The sequence below is a fragment of the Euleptes europaea genome, chromosome 1 (genome assembly GCF_029931775.1).
Source record: "Euleptes europaea isolate rEulEur1 chromosome 1, rEulEur1.hap1, whole genome shotgun sequence".
Taxonomy (NCBI): Eukaryota; Metazoa; Chordata; class Lepidosauria; order Squamata; family Sphaerodactylidae; genus Euleptes; species Euleptes europaea.
In genome coordinates this window covers 1,681,674-1,707,177 of record NC_079312.1, presented here as the reverse complement: position 1 = coordinate 1,707,177, position 25,504 = coordinate 1,681,674, and the positions used below count along the sequence as shown (strand labels likewise).

Genomic DNA, 25,504 nt, shown 5'->3' with positions numbered 1-25,504 from the left:
GTTCCAGGTGGGGCCTGGAGATTCTCCTGGGATTACAGCAGCTGATTTCCAGACCTCCGAGTTCAGTTCCCCTATGGAACACAGTAGCTTTGGAGGAGGGACATTATGATATACACTACAGAGTCTAGGAGAAGCTGAAGTCCCCTCAAGGCTCGGTCCCAAAAAGTCCAGGAATCCCCCGAGCAGGTGATGGCGACCCTCTCCAATAGGGCAGAGAATCACAAAGGAGTAATAGGGAGCGGTCTCGCTGGCATGTTGTTTAGAGGAACAGGGAAGATGCTACAGGAACACAGATGTTCAGTGCAGCCCTAAAACCATTTTGCTGGGAATGAGCACTATTGAATAGGAGGATTATGGGTGGGCCTGCTTTGGATTGCTTCAGGTGAGCTTGCTTTTTAGAGAGCCTGAGTTTTCTTCTCATCCCCAAAACCGTGTGGACGGATTGATGCAAAGTAGTCAGACACAAGCTTGTAGCATCTTTAAAGAGCCAGGGATACTTAACTTTCCCAGAGCACCTTACAGGCATCTCTAAAAAAAGCTTTCTATGTCACATAACAAAATGATATTACCAACCACAAGTGGCACTTTCATTCTGATCCATCATGTGTCTCCATTCTCTTTTGTTTTCCTTCTGTCACTTTGCTATCTGTCTCTCCCTCCTTCCCCGCAGGGAGAATCCTCTCTTCATAGCCAAGTGAGTAAAGGGACCTTTTCACAGTCGGAAGTGACCCGATAGAAGGGGAAGGAGATGGAAGGGCAGGACCCGGAAGGACCTGGACCTTCCAAGAGAGCAAGGAAAGGTCCCCTGCCCATCCAGGCTGGGAGTGGCATCAAATCCTGGGAGAGAGCTGTGCCAGAGATCCGGAATCAGGAGCCCCTGAACTCAGGAGTTTATTGCCAACGCTTCCGGCAGTTCCGCTATTGGGAGGCTGATGGGCCCCGGGAGGTCTGCAGCCAGCTCCATTTACTTGGCAAACAGTGGCTGAAGCCAGAGAAACACACCAAGAAGCAAATCCTGGACCTGGTGATCCTGGAGCAGTTCCTGACCATCCTGCCCCAGGAAATGCGGTGCTGGATAAGAGGATGCAGGCCGGAGACCACTTCCCAAGCAGTGGCCCTGGCCGAAGGTTTCCTCCTGAGTCAGGCAGAGGAGAAGAGGCGGGCAGAACAGGTGAGGGCTTTTCTTCCCAGGTATTCCAATTCAAGCAACAATGTAAGACATTACCCTAAATTTTCCCGCCCAATATTTGTCCAAGTGTTAATCATCCGAATGGAAGGTTTAGGTTTAACAACCTGATTCAGCAGCCACTTCTTCTAGGGAATTTCTTATCCATCCAGGTAATTCCACAGGGTCGGAGGAAAACCCTACCTGGTCTGCTGATAGAAAGGTGCCGAGTCTGGGAGTGGGGCAGGATCCATTCCTTGGTGTCTTCCATTCCATCTCTTACCTGTCTCTCTCACTGCTGTTTCAGAGATGGGCTCCATCCCTGAAGATGGAAGCTAAGTTCTGTGAGACGGAAAGAGCCCCTTCAGAGGAAGGGCAGTGGGCCCAATCCCAGGAGTATGCCCAAGGTGCCCTCTCATGCGGTAAGGACTCACTGTGCCTGGATGGGATTGGGGCATCCAGTGAATTTGATGGGTAGAGAGTTCTAGTCAGGAAAAAGAGAAACGGTCCTCCGTGCAACTTGTGGCACTCAGCGTTCACTAATTGTTATGCCAAGAAAAGGGGATTAGACAAATTCATGGAGGCCTTTGGTCTGATCCAGCAGAGATGCTGCCACGTTTTTGATCTCCACCATTCACAGAACAGGTTTCAAGGATCAGAGAAGTCTGAAACGTGTCAGCAGCTTCTTGAGTACCCGGAGAGGCTCATTGGTTCCTTGTGCTTCTCTACCTCTTCTCCCATAACTTACTACAAAGTGTTACCAATTTTTTGAGTATAGATAGGGTAAGGTTTCACATCCTTGGAAAAGGGAGGCATGAAGCATGCTTCACACAAGGAAAAAAAACAAGAAGTCAAGGCTAAAAACCTTTCTTCCACTTTTCTCTCCCTTGCAGGCAGCGAAGAGACAGTGTTGATCCGTCCTCTTTGCGGAAGTGTGGAGACAGCTGCTGCACTTCCAAACTGGGTAGGCGAGATGACTGGGGGGGGGGGAGCTAGGTCCCCCCTCCTTTTTCTGGGGTGGTTTTCTCCTGCAATTGTTGTTAAGGGGCCCAGAGAAGAGGCTCTGAACGCCACTCCTTTTATACAGGCCAAGCTCTCCATCCTGCACCCTCTCAGAATGCCCTCTTCCAGAGAGTTGCCTCTGCCTTGAATCATAGAATAGAATTGTAGAATCACAGAGTTGGAAGGGACCACCAGGGTCATCAAGTCCAACCCCCTGCACAATGCAGGAAATTCATAACTACCTGCCCCCCTCCACACCCCTAGTGACCAGAAAATGGCCAAGATGCCCTCCCTCTCATCATCCGCCCAAGGTCCCACAATCAGCATTGCTGACAGATGGCCATCCAACCTCTTCTTAAAAACCTCCAGGGAAGGAGAGCTTACCACCTCCCGAGGAAGCCTGTTCCACTGAGGAACCGCTCTAACTGTTAGAAAATTCTTCCTAATGTCTAGACGGAAACTCTTTTGACTTAATTTCAACCCGTTGGTTCTGGTCCGACCTTCTTGGGCAACAGAAAACAACTCGGCACCATCCTCTATATGGCCCTCAAGTACTTGAATGTGGTGATCATATCCCTCTCATTCTTCTCCTCTTCAGGCTAAACATACCCAGCTCCTTCAACCTTTTCTCAGAGGACTTGGTCTCCAGACCCCTCACCATCCTCTGGACACGTCCCAGTTTGTCTAAATCTTTCTTAAATTGTGGTGCCCAAAACTGAACACAGTACTCTAGTTGAGGTCTAACCAGAGCGGAGTAAAGCTATACCATCACTTCGCGTGATCTGGACACTATACTTCTGTTGATGCAGCCCAAGACTGCATTTGCCTTTTTAGCTACCCCATCACACTGCTGACTCATGTTCAGTGTTCGGTCTACCCCAAGATCCTTTTCACACACACTACTGCTCAGACAAGTCTCCCCAACCTATAATTGTACATTTGTCTTTGTTGAAGTGCATTTTATTAGTTCTAGCCCACTTCTCCAGCCTGTCAAGATCATCCTGCCTCTTGGCTTTGTCTTCTACCGTATTTGCTACCCCTCCCAATTTAGTATAATCTTCAAATTTAATAAGCATCCCCTCTATCCTTCATCCAAATCATTTATAAAGATGTTGAACAACACAGGGCCCAGCACAGATCCCTGAGGAACTCCACTAGTCACTTCTCTCCAAGTGGATGAGGCACCATTAACTAACACTCTTTGGGTACGATCTGTCAACCAGTTGCAGATCCACCTTGCATGATGTCTGACGAAGGAATCTGCTTTTTCTTTCAGTCTCCAGTTACCTTTGAGGAGGTCACCGTGTATTTCACTGAGGCAGAGTGGGCCCTGCTGGATCCAAGCCAAAGAGCTCTCTACAAGGAAGTCATGCTGGAGAACCACGGGAGCGTGGGGTTTCTGGGTAAGATGTCAAAGGTGCAAATTGCTGCCATTAGGATTGTGTCATGGGGCTGATGTGTGAATCAAAATCTTAACAGCAATACCTTGTTTTGAGGCCTTCTTTGTTACTTGATCCCTTTTGGGAGCCTCGAGGTTGTGGGGTGGCAGTGAAAGCAATATTCAGCATGGCCGGGTAGAGTGACCCGATTGTCCTGGCTGGCCCAGGGACAACAGAGGCCAGTGTCCTCTCAGAACTTTCTCAGCCCCACCTACCTGTCAAGATGCCTGTTTTTTAGAGGGTAAAGGAATTGTATTTATAAGCCTCTTTGAGACTCTTTAGGGTAGAGGAAAGCAAGGCATAAAAGCCTTCTCTTCTTATTCTCTTCTATTTAATAATCAATAGCAGAAAAAATATATTGCTGCACAACAGGTCAAATATGAACAGTGGGTTGAACAATTCTTTGCCACTCTAAGGAGAAAAAGTACATAGGAGGAGGAGGAGGGAAGGAATAGGCAGAATATGAAAACTGCTCTCCTGGGAGGTCTGGCTGGGAATAAGGTGTGACCAGCAGTTCAGTTGGGAGGGTGGGGGGAAAGGTCTGATCAAAGAAATGCACACTCATTAGTGAACAGTGCCTGATGGGTGGCTTGACTTCTTCAGTAGATGCTGATTGGATGTCTTTCTTTATTGCAGAAGCACATGTAGAAGAGACTGTTGGGGGATTCCAGGGGTTCTCTCTGGAAAAAACCAAGAATACCGATTCCAAAGGAAACTTTGCAGACAGAGGTGGACCCCAGAAGCAGGAGGGAAGCCACGCAGACAAGAATAGGGATAAGCCCACTCCATTCCAAGGAGGGGTTTTGCATGAAATCCCAGTCCAAGAAGAAAGGTCAACCAAAACAAGAAGGAACAAAGGCCTCCGTGCTAACCAGACATTCCGCACCAGAGAAATCAACAATAAAAGTGAGGCCTTTGGAAAGACCTTCATTAAGAACATGAGTATTATTTCCAAGATTCAAATTCCCTCAGGAGAGAAACCATATGATTGCAAGGAATGTGGAAAAACCTTCCATCGGAAATCAACCCTTACTTCCCATCAAAGAATGCACCCAGGTGAGGAGCTGTATAAATTGTTAGATTGCAAACCAAGCCTTTCTGATGCAGAAGGCTTTCATGTCCCTTTAAGGTGTATTTTCATGTACTTTTCAATGTACAGCAGGGAAAAGCCACTGAAATGTTTTGTGTGTGGGTGATCTGACCTCCTTGCATGGGTGCTAACGGAATCTGTCTTTTCATTCCAGCAGGGAATGATCAGTGGAATGAATGTGATCGGGAAGTGCATCAGCTATTGCCAGATAAAGTGAAGAAGGACTATTTGAAAGGAAACTCTGGGAGTCAAGGCAAACTAAAGAGGCAAAAAGAAAGTCACATGGTCGAGAAGAGAGATAAACTGATTCCTGGCCTAGAGCAGGATGTCCATAAACTAGTCCACATGGTAGAGGTGGCATGCAAGTGCTTAGAGTGTGGAATGAACTTCTCGGATCAAGCTCAATATGAGAGCCATTTGCAAATACACAGTGGAAAGAAGACCCATCAATGCATGGAGTGTGGCAAGAGCTTCCTTCGCAGAGCAGAGCTCCTTAGACATCAAAGAACACATAAACCTTATAGCTGTTCAGATTGTGGCAAGAGTTTCTCAGAGAAATCAGACCTTTTTCAACACCAAAGGATTCATTCAGGAGAAAAACCATTTATCTGCATGGAGAATGGAAGGATGGTCTCTCGTGGAAGAAAGGGAAATGTACTTTTTCGAAAGCCTAGTGTAATGGGGGTACATAAATGCTTTCCTTGTGGAAATTACTTCAGATACAGATCACACCTCCTTGTGCATCAAAGAATCCACACAGGAGAGAAACCTTTTGAATGCTCAGAGTGTGGAAAGAGATTTACTAGCAGTGGCAATCTTCAAAGGCATTTAAGAACCCACACAGGGGAGAAACCTTGTGAATGCTCCGAGTGTGGAAAGAGATTCAGTTGCAGTGGCACGCTTCAAAGTCATGTAAGAACCCACACAGGGGAGAAACCTTTTGAATGCTCCGAGTGTGGAAAGAGATTCAGTTGCAGTGGCACTGTTCAAAGTCATGTAAGAACCCACACAGGAGAGAAACCTTTTGTATGCTCTGAGTGTGGAAAGAGATTCAGTTGTAGTGGCAGTCTTCAACATCATCGAAGAATACACACAGGGAAGAAACCTTTTGAATGCTCAGAGTGTGGAAAGAGATTCAGTTGCAGTGGCAATCTTCAAAGTCATGTAAGAACCCACACAGGGAGGAAACCTTTTGAATGCTCAGAGTGTGGAAAGAGATTTTCCTTCAGTAGCAATCTTCAAAGGCATTTAAGAACCCACACAGGGAAGAAACCTTTTGAATGCTCAGAGTGTGGAAAGAGATTCAGTTGCAGTGGCAATCTTCAAAGGCATTTAAGAACCCACACAGGGGAGAAACCTTTTGAATGCTCTGAGTGTGGAAAGAGATTCAGTTGCAGTGGCCATCTTCATACGCATCTAAGAACCCACACAGGGGAGAAACCTTTTGAATGCTCAGAGTGTGGAAAGAGATTTACTAGCAGTAGCAATCTTCAAAATCATGTAAAAACCCACACAGGGAAGAAACTTTTTGAATGTTCACAGTGTGGAAAGAGATTTACTAGCAGTGGCAATCTTCAAAGGCATTTAAGAACCCACACAGGAGAGAAACCTTTTGATTGCTCCGAGTGTGGAAAGAGATTTACTAGCAGTGGCAATCTTCAAAGGCACTTAAGAACCCACACAAGGGAGAAACCTTTTGAATGCTCAGAGTGTGCAAAGAGATTTACTAGCAGTGGCACTCTTCAAAGTCATGTAAGAACCCACACAGGGGAGAAACCTTTTGAATGCTCAAAGTGTGGAAAGAGATTCAGTCAGAGTGGCAATCTTCAACGGCATCTAAGAACCCACACAGGGGAGAAACCTTTTTAATGTTCAGAGTGTGGAAAGAGATTCTGTAAGAGTGGCAGTCTTCAAAGGCATCTAAGAACCCACAAAAAGGAACAACCTCTTTGAATGCTCAGTGTCAGGCCCTGTTCCCTCCTCAGTTGAGACACTCCTATTTAATCCCCAATCTTTTCTTAGTTTTTTTGAAGTCCACCCCATTGAAAGTGTAATGTGCAATGGGCGGATTTTTGGGATAGATTTGAGAGAGTGAGCCTCTCTGCTATGTCCAGAGCACATTTCCTTCACAGAGGCAGGGTGTCACTCAGCCTTCTATATAACCTCCCTCCAGCCCCAAGGCTTGAGAACAGCCATATCTCTACTTCAAGAGAATTTTAAAAAAACTTTTATTGAAGTATGCAAAATATTACAGAATATGCCAAAATATGCAAATAAAACCAGTACTTTCATCTTAGAAAATATATTTTAAAAAAGTGAAGAAAAGAACGAAAAAGTGAAATATAAAACAATGCAGAAACCGACTTCCAACTCGCCTCATACAGAACAGAATATTATATATATTGTTCCTTTTGTGAATAGCACTTTTATCTGTTTTAACTTTAGTTATTATTTAGCTATTTTCATCTTAATCTACAATGTAGTATGCTTAGGTTCCAAAATCTAGGGGCATTTTTCTGTCCCTAAAATACTGATTTATATGTATTGACCATACCTTCCAGGAGTGGCATTGGAGTAGTGTACAAACCTTTAGCTTCTTTAAATGAAACGAAGTCCTCAGGGCCAGATGAATTGCATCCAAGGGTACTTAAAGAACTTGCAGATGTAATTTCTGAGCCTCTGTCCATTCTTTTTGAGAATTCTTGGAGAACAGGTGAGGTGCCAGAAGACTGGAGGCGGGCAAATGTCCCCATCTTCAAGAAGGGGAAAAAGGAGGATCCGTGTAACTACTGACCCATCAGCTTGACTTCTATACTGGGAAAAGTTTTTGAACAAATCATCAGTCGGTCCTTGAGCATTTAGAAAGGATGAATCTGATTACAGAGCCAGCACGGGTTTCTCAAGAACAAGTCAAGAACAATCTTATCTCCTTTTTTGATAAAGTTGCTACCTTGCTGCATCAGGGAAATGCTGTAGACATAATTTATCTAGATTTCAGTAAGGCTTTTGATAAGGTTCCCCATAATGTTCTTGTAGACATATTGTGTAGAAAATGTGATTTACATCCTGTTATTGTTAGGTGGATCTCTAATTGGTTGACAGATCGCACCCAAAGAGCGCTTGTTAATGGTTCCCCATCCACTTGGAGAGGAGTGACTAGTGGAGTACCTCAGGGATCTGTGCTGGGCCCTGTGTTGTTCAACATCTTTATAAATGATTTGGATGAAGGAATAGAGGGGATGCTTATTAAATTTGCAGATGATATTAAATTGGGAGGGGTAGCAAATACGGTAGAAGGCAGCCAAGATGCAGGATGATCTTGACAGGCTGGAGAATTGGACTAAAACTAATAAAATGCACTTCAACAAAGATAAATACAGTTCTGCATTTAGATAGGAAAAATCAAAAGCATTATTATAGAATGGGGGAGACTTGTCTGAGCAGTAGTGTGTGTGAAAAGGATCTTGGGGTCTTAGTAGACCAAACACTGAACATGAGTCAGTAGTGTGATGCGGTAGTTAAAAAGGCAAATGGGATCCTGGGCTGTATCAACAGAAGTATAGTGTCCAGATCACGCAAAGTGACGGTATTACTTTGGTCTGGTTAGACCTCACCTCAGGGGTGGGGAACCTTTTTCCTGCCAAGGGCCATTTGCATATTTATAACAGCAATCGGGGGCCATACGGGACATTGATCTCCCCACGAGGGGGGGCTATTTGTGCAAATATCTATTTATAACTACACATTAACTCTAATTCTATAATGTTCTTGATACAAATATTATGGTCACAAACTACTTGCTTTGGAGTGTGTGCCCATGGTCAAATTACATCACAATGGAATAAACAGCAATAGCAGAATCTTGTGTCAGGACCAACTAAAACCAACCACGGGGGGTGGGGGGCGGAGGCTAGGGTTGCTAAGTTCCTCTTCACCATGAATGGGAGGTTTTTGGGTGGCGCCTGAGGAGGACGGAGTTTGGGGAGGGACTTCAGTGCCATAGAGTCCAATTGCCAAAGTGGCCATTTTATCCAGGGGAACTGATCTCTATTGGCTGGAGATCACTTGTAATAGTAGATCTCCAGCTAGTACCTGGAGATTGGCAACCCTAGTTCCTTACTATTTTCTCAATACATATCAATACAAATGGAAAGGTGTTTGGAGGGTGGCTTGTGGGCAGTTCAATGGTGGAATAGGACTGCACGCCCCTCCACCCGAGGGTGCTGGAGAAGCCACCAGAAAGAGGGAAAGAAGGGAGAGAGGGAGAGAGAGAGGGAGAGAAAGAAATGGCGCAAGGGAGAAAAAGAAAAGTAGGGAAAGAAAAGGACGGAGGGAGACAGAAAGAGGCTGGGAGAGGGCAGCTGTCAGCGGGGCAGGACACTGAGCCTCCGCGGGAAGGGAAGGGTCTCCCGGTGCCCTGTGTGCTGTGGCCTGTTTTGCGCACCCCCCCCCCACTTCTCTGCTTAGGGGGGAGGAGGCGGGGGACCGTATGTCTGCATGGAGGCTTATTGATGAGTTTTGAGAATTTGGAGGGGGGGAAATGTGCATCTGGAGAGCAGTAAATCCAAGGCAAAACTTCCCGTGCATGAATGGCCAGAGACAGAAAAAGCCTTCCCGCTTTTTCCAAACACACACACACGGCCTCCTGCCTCCTCCCCTCTCAGCAGAGAAGTGGGGGGGGGGGCACGCAGAACAGCCCGCAGTGCACGGGGTGCCGGGAGACCCTTCCCTTCCCGCGGAGGTTCGGCGTCCTGCCCAGCTGACAGCTGCCCCCTCCCAGCCGGGCCCACCGCCAGCAAGGGGGGGAGGGTGGAGGGAGCCCAGCCCAGCGCCCCTCTCTGTCTGCCTGGCTGCCTGACTTGCCCAGGCCCCTAAGCCCCCCCGCCGAGGGGGGGTTGACCGACCTGACCTGAGGGGGGGCTCTTTCCTACCCACTTGCGAGAGGGGATGTGGCAGTGGGGAACAGCTTCAGGCTTGTGGGAGGCAAGCGAGGTGGGGCAGAGCCTCCTTCGCGCCCACCCGCCAGCCACGCCCCTCCGCTCGCACAGGCCCAGAGGGTGCCGGAGAAGCCACCGGCCATTCCGAGTGCTGGCGCTTGTCTTCTGTTCCCCACTCGCTCCAGTGGCGGCAATGGCGGCAGCTTCTGCAGGAGAGTCCACGGGCCGCTGCCAATGATGTCGTGGGCCGGATCCGGCCCGCGGGCCGGAGGTTCCCCACCCCTGCCTCACCTAGAGTATTGTGTTCAGTTTTGGGCACCACAATTTAAGAAAGATGTAGACAAGCTGGAACGTGTCCAGAGAAGGGCAACAAAGATGGTGAGGGGTCTGGAGACCAAGTCCTATGAGGAAAGGTTGAAAGGGCTGGGTATGTTTAGCCAGGAGAGGAGAAGACTGAGAGGGGACATGATAACCATCTTCAAGTACTTGAAGGGCGAGTAGTGCCGAGGAGGGTGCCGAGTTGTTTTCTGTTACCGCAGAAGGTCGGACCAGAATCAACGTGTTGAAATTAAATTAAACGTTTCCGTCTAGACATTAGGAAGAATTTTCTAACAGAGCAGTTTCTCAGTGGAACAGGCTTCCTCGGGAGATGGTACGCTCCTCTGGAGGTTTTTAAGAAGAGGCTAGATGGCCATCTGTCAGCAATGCTGATTTATAATCTTAGGCAGATCATGAGAGGGAGGGCACCTTGTCCATCTTCTGGGCATAAAGTATGGGTCACTGGGGGTGTGGGGGGGGAGGTAGTTCAGAATTTCCTGCATTGTGCAGGGGTTGGACTAGATGACCCTGGTGGACCCTTCCAACTCTATAATTCTATGAGATGAAACACACAAGAGGGATAGCGCTTCCAAAGCGGAGGCCCCAGTTCCTGGGGGAAGGTCTCAAAACCTTCCCTTGCAGCAAAGTTGCTTGGAACAATCTCCCTGCCCTAACTCAAACCTCCCTTCCATTTCGCTTTCAGATAGTTAATTTGAGATTGTAGTTGTGATGTATTAAATACCCACAGTATGCAGGAAATCGACAAAAGTGTTATTCAAACTGACCCCACCTGAAAGTTTTCAGTCTGGTGAACATACATCCCCTGAACCCAAAGGTTGCAAACGGGGGCCTATTCTGGCTCTCTGGACAGGGAGAGTTGGATGAGCAGGGGGGAGGGGGCTCTTCAGGCTGTCCCAGCAGTGGGGACTAATGGGAGGAAATCAAACGAAAAAAATCTCCCTTCTCAGGGGCCCCTTCTCAAACTGCCCTCTTCCACTGCATACTCCACTGCATACTTCTCTCTGCTTTCTGTGCTGGCAGAAAAAGCATCAGATGCCTTCTGATAAATGAGAAAGGAAAGTTTATTGAGTCCATCATAAGGCCTGAGAGGGCAGCAAGATCCACAGGCAGGAAACCATTCTCAGGCTCAAAGGGTCCCGATCCCCAGCTGTCTTCTTTAAGACTGGGAGTTGAAATGGGGGAAGGGGCTCAGCTGAATCGGGGCCATGGCACTAAAGAATGAGGCAGGAGACTTGCGTTGCTCCTGACAGCTGGTGCTAGATTTCCCCATGCCAGATTCATGGCCATTCAGGCACTGTCTCGGGGTGTGTGTACAAAATCCCTCTGAGCACATGCAGAGTGTCGTCGCCATACCATGAGTTCAGAATTTCCTGCATTGTGCAAGGGGTTGGACTAGACCCTGGTGGTCCCTTCCAACTCTATGATTCTATGAGATGAAACACCACAAGAGGGATGGCGCTTCCAAAGCGGAGGCCCCAGTTCCTGGGGGAAGGTCTCAAGACCTCAACCAGACCCAAAGGGTAGGAATAATTGGAGCAGCCACAAAGTCCCCTCTTGTGCTCGTCTGTCCCCATAACTGCCTCTCTTCCCCCCCCCCCATTGCAGCTCCCTTCACGGGATGATCCACACGATCTCTGCTGAACCTCTTAGCAACTCCCAATCGGACCAAGCCAAAATCCCCACCCTCTCGGAGTTGCTGCAGGAAAAAGGCTTCTATGGTTCGACCCTGGCAGTTTTTGTTGTTCAAAATAGCATTTATTTCTGAAAGGAGCTACACACTGCGATGTTGCAGCAGCACCCTCTGGTGTCCGAAGGGGACGGGGCCTTTTCTTCACACTCTCCTGATTTCCTGGACAGGGCAGCGCCTGGCACTCGGCTCAAAGCACGCAACAGAGACACCAAAGCTCTGTTAAACCGGAGCGTCTCCATAGCAGCACGCAGTCCAAATCGCTGCTCAGGCTGCCTCTCTCTGTGTCCCAGCAGAGCTGGGGAGGGATTTCCTACTTCTGTAGCCATGCCCTTTTCACAGCGATGGGGTGGAGGGTGGCTCTTCTTCCATGCTGGGCCCCTGGACGTTGGAACACAGGCAGGAGAGGCAGAAATTCAGCAGGGGCAGCTTTCCCAGCGATGGGGCTGCATCTGTTGGATTTCTTCCCTATTGTGCACTGTGCTTCCCACCACATTTTTCCTGATCCAGCAAAGACAGTCTCAGATGCTTCCCAAGGAATCCTCATCAGGCCCTAAGGTGTCCAGATCTGGGTTGGGCAATACCTGGAGATTTTGGGGTTGGAGCCAGAGGAGGGTGGGGTTTGGGGGAGGGGAGGGACCTCAGCAGGGTGTAATGCCATAGAGTCCACCTTCTTTTTTTTTTATAATTTTTTATTGATTTTTATAATAAATCCAAAAAAAAGAAAAAAATAATAATAGTAAAATAAAAAGACAAAAAATAATACAAACATAGATAGAGCGTACAATTCTGTTACACATACGTTGTTATACATATAGAAATATATATTACGCCCTACTTCAAAAATCCACCACCCACCACAGTGCCCATCACCAATGGACTTCCGATGGGGTGTAGTGACTAATAAAAGAAAATCACATTATTATACATTAATTAAAATCACGTTATACTATAATTCGTTAATTAAATTTTTAAAATCCGTTTTTGCCGATTTATCCCAATATGCAGCGGCCTTTGACCACATAATTTTAAATTCCTCCATGTCTTTACCATGTAAAGATGCTGTAATTTTGGCCATCCGCATATATAACCATAGTTTTTCTCTCCATTCTCTAATTGAAGGTTTAATCGTTTGCTTCCACTTTTTTGCAATTATAATTCTAGCTGCTGCAAAACTATATTGGCATATGACTCTATCACCTTTATCCAATTCTCTATTTGGAATGCCCAATAAACAAAAAGCGGGATCTCGCTTGATTTTTACTTTAATAAGATTGTTAGTTTCATTCATAACTAATTGCCAAAATCTTCTAATTTTTTTACATAACCACCAACTATGCATAAACGTTCCTATATCAGTACCACACTTCCAGCATAACGCTTTGTCATCTTTTTTCATTTTACTCAATAGAACTGGGGTTATATACCATCTATAAAGCATTTTATATAAATTTTCCCTTATTTCATTCGTAATAGTAAACCTAAATTCATTTTTCCAAAGCTTTTCCCAAATTTCCAAATCAATATTATATCCTAAATCTCTCATCCATCTCAACATGACTGGTTTAATCCTTTCTTGTTCTAAGTTCAATTCTATAAGTACTTTATAAATCCTACCAATCAATCCTTTATTACCTTTCAATAATACTGTCTCAAAATTAGATTTGGTGTGATTAAATCCCAATCTATTATCTTTAATAAAAACATCATTTAATTTATAATACATAAACCAGTCTTTTAATTGGAGTTCTTCACGTGTTTTCAATATCCATACCCCATCTCTATAGTCTATCAATTCTCTATAAATATCACAGTCCAAATTTAAATGTGCACCTCTTTGCATAAAAGCTTCTATAGGATTTATCCAACCGGGAGTTTTACTTTCTAAAGCATCTTTATATTTATTCCATACATATAATAAATTTTTCCTAATAATATGAAAATAAAATTCCTTATTCACTTTCTGCTTCTCATACCATAAATAAGCATGCCACCCAAATCGTAGCTTATATCCTTCTAATTCTAATAACTTTGGATTCTCCAAGAGAATCCAATCTTTAATCCAGGTGAAACATGCCGCTTGGTAATACATTTTTAAATCCGGTAATCCCAGTCCTCCCGTCTCCCTTAGTTCTATTAAATTATTATATGCAATCCTGTGTCTCTCTTTACCCCAAAGAAATCTCAGAATATCTTTTTTCCATTCCTCAAATGTCTGTACGCCTGCCACTATTGGTAAATTTTGAAACAAAAAAAGCATCTTGGGCAATAACATCATTTTAATTGCTGATATTCTTCCCCAGAGTGATAAAGGAATCTTTTCCCAACTTATCAAATCTTTTTTTAATTGTTGCCATTGTTTCACATAATTATCCTGAAATAAATTAAGATTATTATTTGATAACCATATTCCTAAATATTTAACTTTATGTTCAATATTGAGTCCCGACTTTTTGGTCAATGTTTGTTGCTGTGAGAGAGTCATATTTTTAACCAAAATTTTTGTTTTTGCCTTGTTAATTTTAAAACCTGAAAGCTTTCCATAAACCTCCAGTATTTTGTTCCATTTGTCAAACTGTTCATTCGGGTCAATCAAAAAACATACTAAATCATCCGCATAAGCTTTAAGTTTATAATGATTTCTCCCTATTCTTACCCCTACTACATCATTAGATTTTCTAAGATTATTCAATAAAACCTCTAGTACTAAAATAAAAAGTAAAGGGGAAAGAGGACAACCCTGTCTCGTTCCCCTTTGAATTTGAATCTTTGGTGATAAAGATCCATTCATAATCAAATTAGCTGTTTGATGTGTGTATATACTTTTTATGGCAGTTTTAAAACTATCACCAAAACCCATATATTCTAATACCTTAATCATAAACTGCCAATTAACATTATCAAAAGCTTTTTCAGCATCCAAAAATATAAAAGCAATTGGTGTTGTGTCTTGTTCCGCATATTCTAAAAGATCTATTACCACCCTAACATTTTGACTAATCAATCTCCCTGGTAAAAATCCAGCTTGATCATCATGTATTAATTGATTCAATACTCCTTTTAGTCTAGTAGCTAAAATTGCTACAAATAATTTATAGTCAATGTTCAACAATGAAATCGGTCTATAGTTTTTAACTTCCAATATATCAGAATTCACCTTTGGTATTAAAGCTATATTTGCTTGCTTCCATGTCTGAGGAATAATACCTTTTGTCATCCCTAAATTCATAACTTCCAAAAGATAGGGGATTAATTGTTCTCTAAATGTTTTATAATAATATGCTGTAAAACCATCTGGTCCAGGAGATTTATTCAGTTTGGTTTTTTTTATAGCCTGCTCCAATTCATCCTTGGTTATTGGAGAATCTAAAAGTTCTTTATTTTCTTGTGTTATTTTCCGCCAATCCCATTTAGCAAGATATACATCCATTTCTACCTCTGAAACTAACTTTTTTTTATATAAATCTATATAAAATTTCACAAATGTATCTACTATCTCCTCTTTAGTTCTTGTTATCTTGCCCTCCCTTCTTATTTGAGTTATTGGTATTTTTTTATCTTTCTGTTTAATTTGCCAAGCTAACATTTTACCTGGTTTGTTAGCATGTTCAAAAAATCTTTGTTTAGTATACGTAACTTTTCGTTCAATTTCCTCAGCAAGTAAGAATTCATATTGATGTTGGCAGTTTCTAATCTTATTTTGTTGTTCTTGTTTAGCCTCTTTATCTTGCAATCTACTTAAATATCTCTCCGCTTGCTTTATTTCATCTAATATGCATTTTTTCTTATTCTCCCTTTCCCTATAGTATCTTGTGTTTTGTTGAATTAAAAATCCCCTAATTACTGCTTTACCGGCATCCCAAACTATGTCTTCACTGGTACCTTTATCCATATTTTCTATGAAATAATTTGATATTTCAGTTTTCAATTTATCTACAATTTTTTTATTTTTTAAAAGAAAGTCATTCATTCTCCAGGGTTTGTAACCTCTATTTCCCATTTCAATTTTAACTGAAACCGCGTTGTGGTCTGACAGCACCCTAGGTAGAATCTCACATTTTTCTAACTTCTGTACCAGACCCTCTGACATCCATATCATATCTATCCTGGAACACGTGAGATGTCTCTGTGAAAAAAAAGTATATTGCTTCCTATTACCATGTGTCAACCTCCAGACATCAAACATATCCCACTGATCTATAAGAACATCAAAAATCCCTGGTAACTTTCCTTCATTACTTGCTTTTTTCTTTTTCCCAGATCTATCTAGCTTAGGTACCTTAACTCCATTAAAATCCCCCATCCATATCATTTTTTCAGTAGCATATTCAGCTAATAATAATGCTAAGTTCTCATAAAATACCTTTTGATTTGTATTAGGTGCATATATTCCCACAAGCAATACCTTTTGGAAACCAATTATTACCTCCAACAACAAAACTCTTCCCTCTATATCTTGATAAATAACTTTTGGTTGTAATAAAGCAGATATATACATAGCTATACCATTAGTTTTTTTAGTGCTATTACAAGCTGTAAATAAAGTACCCAACCTAGCATGTTCCAGCCTCACAACATCCTTTGGGAGTATATGCGTTTCCTGTAAGCAAATAATATTAGCATTAGATTTTCGTAAATGATGAAATATTTTCCTCCTTTTGTTGGGAGAGTTCAATCCATTAACATTCCAAGATATAGCCTGTAACATATCAAATTATCAGTTAGATTCCATATATTTTCACAGTAAATACATACTTGACTCCTACTACCACAACCCCCCTCTACCCCCCATCTGTTCGATCTTCAGTCTTCAGGTTCATCATTTAGAGAGTCCTCTGATGAAGCTACTGGCAAATCTCCGCCACCAGAAGCTTCAGGTGCCTTTTCTTCTTCTGTAGATTCTCTAGTTGGAACTTGTTTAGCTGACTTGAAAGGTTTAACCAGTTCTGCATCATATCTTCTTAAAAACTGGTCTGCCTTATCCACTTCTGTGTACTTGAACCTTTTCTCCTTAAAAATAAAAGAGACACCCTGCGGATATTCCCATCTGTATTGAATTCCACTGAGTCTTAAGCGCTGGGCAATCTCCATGAAATCCTTCCTCTTCCTCAGTAGTCTTGCAGGTATTTCTTTCATCAGCCTCAGAGACTCACCTCCAACCTTCAGTGGTGTTTTATAATGAGTATTAAGTATTAAGTCTCTGTGGCTTCTAGAAAAGAGTTGAATCAGGCAGTCCCTCGGTACTTTATTCCTGGTTGCATATGCTGAATTTATTCTGTAGGCTGTCACAATCATCCCTGCAGTCACCTCCTCAGATTCTTGCAAAAAATCTGCCAAGAGAACCGACAGATATTTGCGCAAATCCCGCTCCTCAATTTTCTCTCGCAATCCACGAATACGTAGGGAAGATTCTTTTATCTTGAGCTCCATCATTGCCATCTGATCATTTTGGGTCTCCTGTCTGTCAGCTACAGATGTTATTGACATCTCCAGGGTATCCACCTTCTTCTTAGTTTCTTTAGTATCCTGTGAATTTTTTTTGAGCTTGGTTTCTACCCTGTCTTGCCTGACAGCCAAAGATGAGATTGTATCCTGCAAGGCAGCTATTGCAGCTGAGTTCTGAGCTATAGTAGCTGTATTCTGAGATAGCTCCTGTTTCATTTCAGTGACATCCTGATGGGTCTTAGTTAGCAATTCAAAAACAGAAGTCAAAGTCACTTCAGGTTTAGTTTTTAAAGGCATCTTGGCAGCAATAGATGTTGTTGCAATTGGAGAAGTTGTCTGTTTGGTTGTTTGAGTTATTTGAGTCACAGAGGACCGTCTAACAGGAGGCTGTACCACCAACTTTGTGTCTTTTAAAATGTCCTTAGTGTGTTTCTCTTTCTCACCCATTGGTGAGGCAAAAAAAAAACTGGAGACTGAAGTTACAAATCCATTATAATCCAAGGGAAGGAAGGGGGGGGCAGAAAGTTTCTTTTATTTCATTTCATTTAGAACAAACCACTTTGGAAAAAACAATCACTGTGACCACTATAAAGTTTCTATGCCATGTCACTTGATTATCCTCCAATTCTTTTCTCTTAGCTCAATGGTCTTTAGTTTTAAAAGAAACTTTTTTTTTTGTGAGTGCGTCACTCAACTGGCAAAAAGCCAAAAAAAGAACAAAAAAGCGTAACTGAATTATAGATAGTTTCAGAACTGTCCTTCAAGAAAGAAAGCTGCCACACACCCCAAATAGTGATTTTTAAAAGTCAGAAAAAAACTTTATTAATAATCCATAAAAGAAAAAGTCAGGTCCCACCTCGCTCTCTCCTGCCGCCTTCTTTAAGATGGCGCCGGCTATTTGGTGGAATCTGCCAGAGCGACTGCCGCCGATTTCTCGGCGGCTATCGCTCCCATGGCAGCTCCCACCCAGGACTGCATCCCCTCTTGTCCCGAGGGGTGCCGCTTGCAGGCTCTTCCCGGGGCTAATTATGTGCCCCGTAGCAGCGGACGGCAGGAGCGCGGCTTTCGCGCTTGCAACGGGGGGGTCACCTGACCCGGAAGTGGAGAGAGAGTCCACCTTCTAAGGCAGCCATTTTTCCCAGGTGAACTGAAATCACCCGGGGATCAGTTGGAACAGCAGGAGATCTCCAGCTACCTCCTGGAGGTTGGTAGTAGAAAAAGAGGACACCGACCACTGTACTAATACTGAACAGGTAGAAAATAAGCACAGGAGCGACACAACAATTTTACAAAGTGCAAAAATTATTCTATTGAAAAGCTACCAAAAAGTGAACTATATCAAGACAAAAACAATGTATACAATACAATCCTATATCTATACAATACAATCCTATATCTACAAAGTCCAAGAGATTGTAATAGTTATATCTTCAAAGTCATGTAATCAATGTAACGTTGCTTAAATGTAACGTTGCTTAAATGGATGGTACGGGGATACGGCTGTTTCAAATTTCTTCAGTTCAGTCCATCAGTCCCCTAAACCGTCAAATAAGCTCTATTTAAATAGTAAGGTGCTACTGGACTCTTGCTGTTTTCTACTTCTGCAGACAGACTAACACAGCTACCCACTGTGAATTTAAATAATTTGTGAATGCAGATAGAAATACAGGATAGTCACCATGTTCCTCGTCGGGATACAACAATTGCAGTCAAAATTATTTAAATTGAGCTTATTTGAAGTTTTAGGGGACTGATGAAGGATTGAATTGAAGAAATTTGAAACGGCCGTATTCCCGTACCACCTGGAGGTTGGCAACCTTATCAGGACCATTTGAGCCCTTCATGGCCAGAGGCAGCAGCCATCATCGATACAGAATCGAAACCAAATAAATCCCGGCAGGTGGCCATACCCGAGAAAGGTGACTCCAGGCTGATGGTTAAGAAGCAATCGTGAAAACCTTGTCAGAGGCAACACCACAGATTTTATTTGATCTGTTCAGGAGCATGCAGGCTTTCATGTACCACAGAACTCTTCTTAAAGCCTGTCATGCTAGGTAGCAGGAATAGGCAGACGTGTCCATCCTGGTCGGCCCTCTTGGGTTCCTGCTGAGGGTTTTAAAGACACTGAAAGGCTTTAACTGGTTGGTTCTTGTAGGTTATCTGGGCTGTCTGACCGTGGTCTTGGTATTTTCTTTCCTGACGTTCTGCTGGCGAAACGTCAGGAAAGAAAATACCAAGACCACAGTCACACAGCCCAGATAACCTACAAGAACCAATGAACTCTGACCATGAAAGCCTTCAACAATATTTTGCTTTAACTGATGTTTGGCCAGCAAATGGGCAGAGTTGCCTTCTGATGCGCCCCCCCCCTTAGCAAAAAACGAGATTTGCCGTGACACTGCGTTATTCTGATTTTAGTGCCTTATTCTAGGAGGCTGAAGTTGGTTCCTTATTCCCAGTTCGTTCCCTATTCCCAGTTCCTTATTCACATTTCCTAGTTCCTGAATGATTTTGAGGACATTACAAAAGCTCTACACCCCAAGATATGGATTGGACCACCACATATCATACACCCCCAAATTCAGGGGACTGTGCCCTTCGAGATGGCATATGCTGGGTCCTGGTCCAAAGTCCGGTTCTTGTGCCAGCGGCTCCCAAGTGAGGTGCCCCCAGGACCAAGGCACATGCAGACCCTACACCCCAAAATAATCTTTGGACCACCCCAAATGACACATCCCCACACTCCAGAGACTGTCCCCTCCAAGAAGACATACAGCAGTGCCCGGTCCAAACACTGGTTCTGGTGCCATTGGCTTCTTTTTGGGTCCCCCCCCCAGAAACCTGTATTGCAAAGAGGTTTTGAATAAGGAACTGGAGCTCTGCGCCCCAGAATATGGATTGGACCACCACATATCATACACCCCCACATTCAGGGGACCGTGCCCTTCGCGATGGCGCATGCTGGGTCCTGGTCCAAAGTTCAGTTCTTGTGCCAGCGGCTTCCAAGTGGGGTGCCCCCAGGACAAAGGCACATGCAGACCCTGCACCCCAAAATAATCTTTGGACCACCCCAAATGACACATCTCCACACTCCAGAGACTGTCCCCTCCAAGAAGACATACAGCGGTGCCCGGTCCAAACACTGGTTCTGGCGCCATTGGCTTCTTTTTGGGTCCCCCCCCCCAGAAACCTGTATTGCAAAGAGGTTTTGAATAAGGAACTGGAGCTCTGCACCCCAAAATATGGATTGGACCACCACATATCATACACCCCCACATTCAGGGGACCGTGCCCTTCGAGATGGCGCATGCTGGGTCCTGGTCCAAAGTTCGGTTCTTGTGCCAGTGGCTCCCAAGTGAGGTGACCCCAGGACCAAGGCACATGCAGACCCTGCACCCCAAAATAATCTTTGGACCACCCCAAATGACATATCCCCACACTCCAGAGACTGTCCCCTCCAAGAAGACATACAGCGGTGCCCGGTCCAAACACCGGTTCTGGTGCCATTGGCTTCTTTTTGGGTCCCCCCCCCAGAAACCTGTATTCCAAAGAGGTTTTGAATAAGGAACTGGAGCTCTGCACCCCAAAATATGGATTGGACCAGCACATATCATACACCCCCACATTCAGGGGACCGTGCCCTTCGAGATGACATATGCTGGGTCCTGGTCCAAAGTCCGGTTCTTGTGCCAGCGGCTCCCAAGTGAGGTGCCCCCAGGACAAAGACACATGAAGACCCTGCACCCCAAAATAATCTTTGGACCACCCCAAATGACACATCCCCACACTCCAGAGACTTTCCCCTCCAAGAAGACATACAGCAGTGCCCGGTCCAAACACTGGTTCTGGTGCCATTGGCTTCTTTTTGGGTCCCCCCCCCAGAAACCTGTATTGCAAAGAGGTTTTCAATAAGGAACTGGAGCTCTGCACCCCAGAATATGGATTGGACCACCACATATCATACACCCCCACATTCAGGGGACCGTGCCCTTCGAGATGGCGCATGCTGGGTCCTGGTCCAAAGTTCGGTTCTTGTGCCAGCGGCTCCCAAGTGGGGTGCCCCCAGGACCAAGGCACATGCAGACCCTGCAACCCAAAATAATCTTTGGACCACCCCAAATGACACATCCCCACACTCCAGAGACTGTCCCCTCCAAGAAGACATACAGCGGTGCCCGGTCCAAACACTGGTTCTGGTGCCATTGGCTTCTTTTTGGGTCCCCCCCCCCAGAAACCTGTATTGCAAAGAGGTTTTGAATAAGGAACTGGAGCTCTGCACCCCAAAATATGGATTGGACCACCACATATCATACACCCCCACATTCAGGGGACCGTGCCCTTCGAGATGGCGCATGCTGGGTCCTGGTCCAAAGTTCGGTTCTTGTGCCAGCGGCTCCCAAGTGAGGTGACCCCAGGACCAAGGCACATGCAGACCCTGCACCCCAAAATAATCTTTGGACCACCCCAAATGACATATCCCCACACTCCAGAGACTGTCCCCTCCAAGAAGACATACAGCGGTGCCCGGTCCAAACACCGGTTCTGGTGCCATTGGCTTCTTTTTGGGTCCCCCCCCCAGAAACCTGTATTGCAAAGAGGTTTTGAATAAGGAACTTGAGCTCTGCACCCCAAAATATGGATTGGACCACCACATATCATACACCCTCACATTCAGGGGACCGTGCCCTTTGAGAAGGCGCATGCTGGGTCCTGGTCCAAAGTCCGATTCTTGTGCCAGCAGCTCCCAAGTGAGGTGCCCCCAGGACCAAGGCACATGCAGACACTGGGGCTCAGCTGCACCCCAAAATAATCTTTGGACCACCCCAAATGACACATCCCCACACTCCAGAGACTGTCCCCTCCAAGAACACATACAGCGGTGCCCGGCCCAAACAACGGTTCTGGTGCCATTGGCTTCTTTTTGGGTCCCCCCCCAGAAACCTGTATTGCAAAGAGGTTTTGAATAAGGAACTGGAGCTCTGCACCCCAAAATATGGATTGGAACACCACATATCATACACCCCCACATTCAGGGGAACGTGCCCTTTGAGAAGGCGCATGCTGGGTCCTGGTCCAAAGTCCGATTCTTGTGCCAGCAGCTCCCAAGTGAGGTGCCCCCAGGACCAAGGCACATGCAGACACTGGGGCTCAGCTGCACCCCAAAATAATCTTTGGACCACCCCAAATGACACATCCCCACACTCCAGAGACTGTCCCCTCCAAGAACACATACAGCGGTGCCCGGCCCAAACAACGGTTCTGGTGCCATTGGCTTCTTTTTGGGTCCCCCCCCAGAAACCTGTATTGCAAAGAGGTTTTGAATAAGGAACTGGAGCTCTGCACCCCAAAATATGGATTGGAACACCACATATCATACACCCCCACATTCAGGGGAACGTGCCCTTCGAGATGGCGCACGCTGGGTCCTGGTCCAAAGTTCGGTTCTTGTGCCAGCGGCTCCCAAGTGGGGTGTCCCCAGGACAGATGCCCATACAGACCCTGCACCCCAAAATAATCTTTGGACCACCCCAAATGACACATCCCCACACTCCAGAGACTGTCCCCTCCAAGAAGACATACAGCGGTGCCCGGTCCAAACAACGGTTCTGGTGCCATTGGCTTCTTTTTGGGTCCCCCCCCCAGAAACCTGTATTGCTAAGAGGTTTTGAATAAGGAACTGGAGCTCTGCACCCCAAAATATGCATTGGACCACCACATATCATACACCCCCACATTCAGGGGACCGTGCCCTTCGAGATGGCGCATGCTGGGTCCTGGTCCAAAGTTCGGTTCTTGTGCCAGCGGCTCCCAAGTGGGGTGCCCCCAGGACAGATGCCCATACAGACCCTGCACCCCAAAATAATCTTTGGACCACCCCAAATGATACATCCCCACACTCCAGAGACTGTCCCCTCCAAGAAGACATACAGCGGTGCCCGGTCCAAACACCGGTTCTGGTGCCATTGGCTTCTTTTTGGGTCCCCCCCCCGAAACCTGTATTGCAAAGAGGTTTTGAATAAGGAACTGAAGCTCTGCACCCCAAAATATGGATTGGACCACCACATATCATACACCCCCACATTCAGGGGATTGTGCCCTTCGAGATGGCGCATGCTGGGTCCTGGTCCAAAGTCCGGTTCTTGTGCCAGCAGCTCCCAAGTGGGGTGCCCCCAGGACAGATGCCCATACAGACCCTGCACCCCAAAATAATCTTTGGACCACCCCAAATGACACATCCCCACACTCCAGAGACTGTCCCCTCCAAGAAGACATACAATGGTGCCCGGTCCAAACACCGGTTCTGGTGCCATTGGCTTCTTTTTGGGTCCAACCCCCCCCCCGAAACCTGTATTGCAAAGAGGTTTTGAATAAGGAACTGGAGCTCTGCACCCCAAAATATGGATTGGACCACCACATATCATACACCCCCACATTCAGGGGACTGTGCCCTTTGAGAAGGCGCATGCTGGGTCCTGGTCCAAAGTCCGATTCTTGTGCCATACAGTGGACATACAGTGGTGCTCGGTCCACACACTGGTTCTGGTACCACCTGTTTCTATTTGTGGATGGCCCCTGAAAATCTTGTATTGTGAAGAAATGTTTTGGACATTTGTGAGCCTTCTGCACCCCAAAATTAAGTTTTGAGCACCACATATCATACACCTTATATCATACATTCAGAGTACTGTGAACTTCAAGGGGGTATGTGCTGGGTCCTGGGACAAAGGCCGATTCTTCTGCCAGCTGCTCTTAAGTGTGGTGGCTCCAGGACAAATGAGAAGTTATCAGCCCCCTTAGCATATGTGTTAAAGGTCCACTTGCAGGTGACTTAGTAACTGACAGCAGTTACCTAAGTAATTACTATTCTATTCAGGGATCTTGGAATCATTCCTTCTTCCTGGGAAAACACCACCCAAAACCATTTCACTCATCTGGAAATGTATAGCTAATACTTAACAGTACTTTTTCCGAATAATCTGGGTATTCTGCGTCTCTGTTTCTATCACCTGTCCTTTCTAACTAAATGTTCAAAGGTAATATAAAAGTTCATTGTCCCTGGCAATGTTTAGTTGCCAGTGAAGGTTGTGTTAGAACCGTCGCAATGTCTAGAGCAGTGATTCCCAACCTTTTTTTGACCAGGGACCACTAGGACTTTTAGGTTCGGTGCAGGGACCCCAAGGTTCAAAATAAAAATTCTGAGAATTTGAAAATAAACTTTATCAATAACTGTTAGTTAAACATTAAACTTAGAATAATATCTGAATATATATTTTTATGGTAGAGAACTTTTAATTGAAAATATTAATTTATTATGGGTTTAGAACTTTGTTTCGGGAACCTTAATTTCGTTCTCGCGGACCCCTGGGGTCCACGGACCCCTGGTTGGGAACCAGTGGTCTAGAGTGAAAAGCTCTGTCTCTCAGCTTTCCTATCCTCAAATGTAGTTCCCTCAGTGGTTTAATGTGGTCCAATTCATATTTTGGGGTGCAGAGCTCCAGTTCCTTATTCAAAACCTCTTTGAAATACAGGTTTCTGGGGGGGGGACCCGAAAAGAAGCCAACGGCACCAGAACCAGTGTTTGGACCGGGCACCGCTGTATGTGTTCTTGGAGGGGACAGTCTCTGGAGTGTGGGGATGTGTCATTTGGGGTGGTCCAAAGATTATTTTGGGGTGCAGCTGAGCCCCAGTGTCTGCATGTTCCTTGGTCCTGGGGGCACCTCACGTGGGAGCCGCTGGCACAAGAACCGAACTTTGGACCAGGACCTAGCATGCGCCATCTCGAAGGGCACAGTCCCCTGAATGTGGGGGTGTATGATATGTGGTGGTCCAATCCATATTTTGGGGTGCAGAGCTCCAGTTCCTTATTCAAAACCTCTTTGCAATACAGGTTTCTGGGAGGGGACCCAAAAAGAAGCCAATGGTACCAGAACCGGTGTTTGGACCGGGCACCGCTGTATGTCTTCTTGGAGGGGACAGTCTCTGGAGTGTGGGGATGTGTCATTTGGGGTGGTCCAAAGATTATTTTGGGGTGCAGCGGAGCCCCAGTGTTTGCATGTTCCTTGGTCCTGGGGGCACCTCACTTGGGAGCTGCTGGCACAAGAACCGGACTGTGGACCAGGACCCAGAATGCGCCATCTCGAAGGGCACAGTCCCCTGAATGTGGTGGTGTATGATATGTGGTGGTCCAATCCATATTTTGGGGTGCAGAGCTCCAGTTCCTTATTCAAAACCTCTTTGCAATACAGGTTTCTGGGAGGGGACCCAAAAAGAAGCCAATGGTACTAGAACCGGTGTTTGGACCGGGCACCGCTGTATGTCTTCTTGGAGGGGACAGTCTCTGGAGTGTGGGGATGTGTCATTTGGGGTGGTCCAAAGATTATTTTGGGGTGCAGGGTCTGT

General features: G+C 45.5%; 2 protein-coding genes across 2 annotated transcripts in view; both read left to right on the top strand.

Moving 5' to 3' along the window:
* Positions 1–748: 748 nt before the first annotated feature.
* On the top strand, positions 749–6,403 carry LOC130493315 (gastrula zinc finger protein XlCGF57.1-like; the record flags this gene model as incomplete). Its single annotated transcript, XM_056867029.1, has 4 exons — positions 749–946; positions 1,473–1,587; positions 2,059–2,129; positions 5,546–6,403. Coding segments are annotated over exons 1-4 (1,242 nt in total), but the record flags the coding sequence as incomplete, so codon positions are not given.
* A 5,021-nt stretch (positions 6,404–11,424) lies between these two features.
* LOC130493314 (gastrula zinc finger protein XlCGF57.1-like) overlaps positions 11,425–25,504 on the top strand; it is a gene marked incomplete at its 3' end in the record, with an annotated part of 36,812 nt that continues 22,732 nt past the window's right edge. The window contains exons 1-2 of the mRNA XM_056867027.1: positions 11,425–11,492; positions 11,578–11,704. Of these exons, the coding sequence (XP_056723005.1) occupies positions 11,425–11,492; positions 11,578–11,704 (195 nt within the window). The remainder of the gene's footprint in view (positions 11,493–11,577; positions 11,705–25,504) is intronic.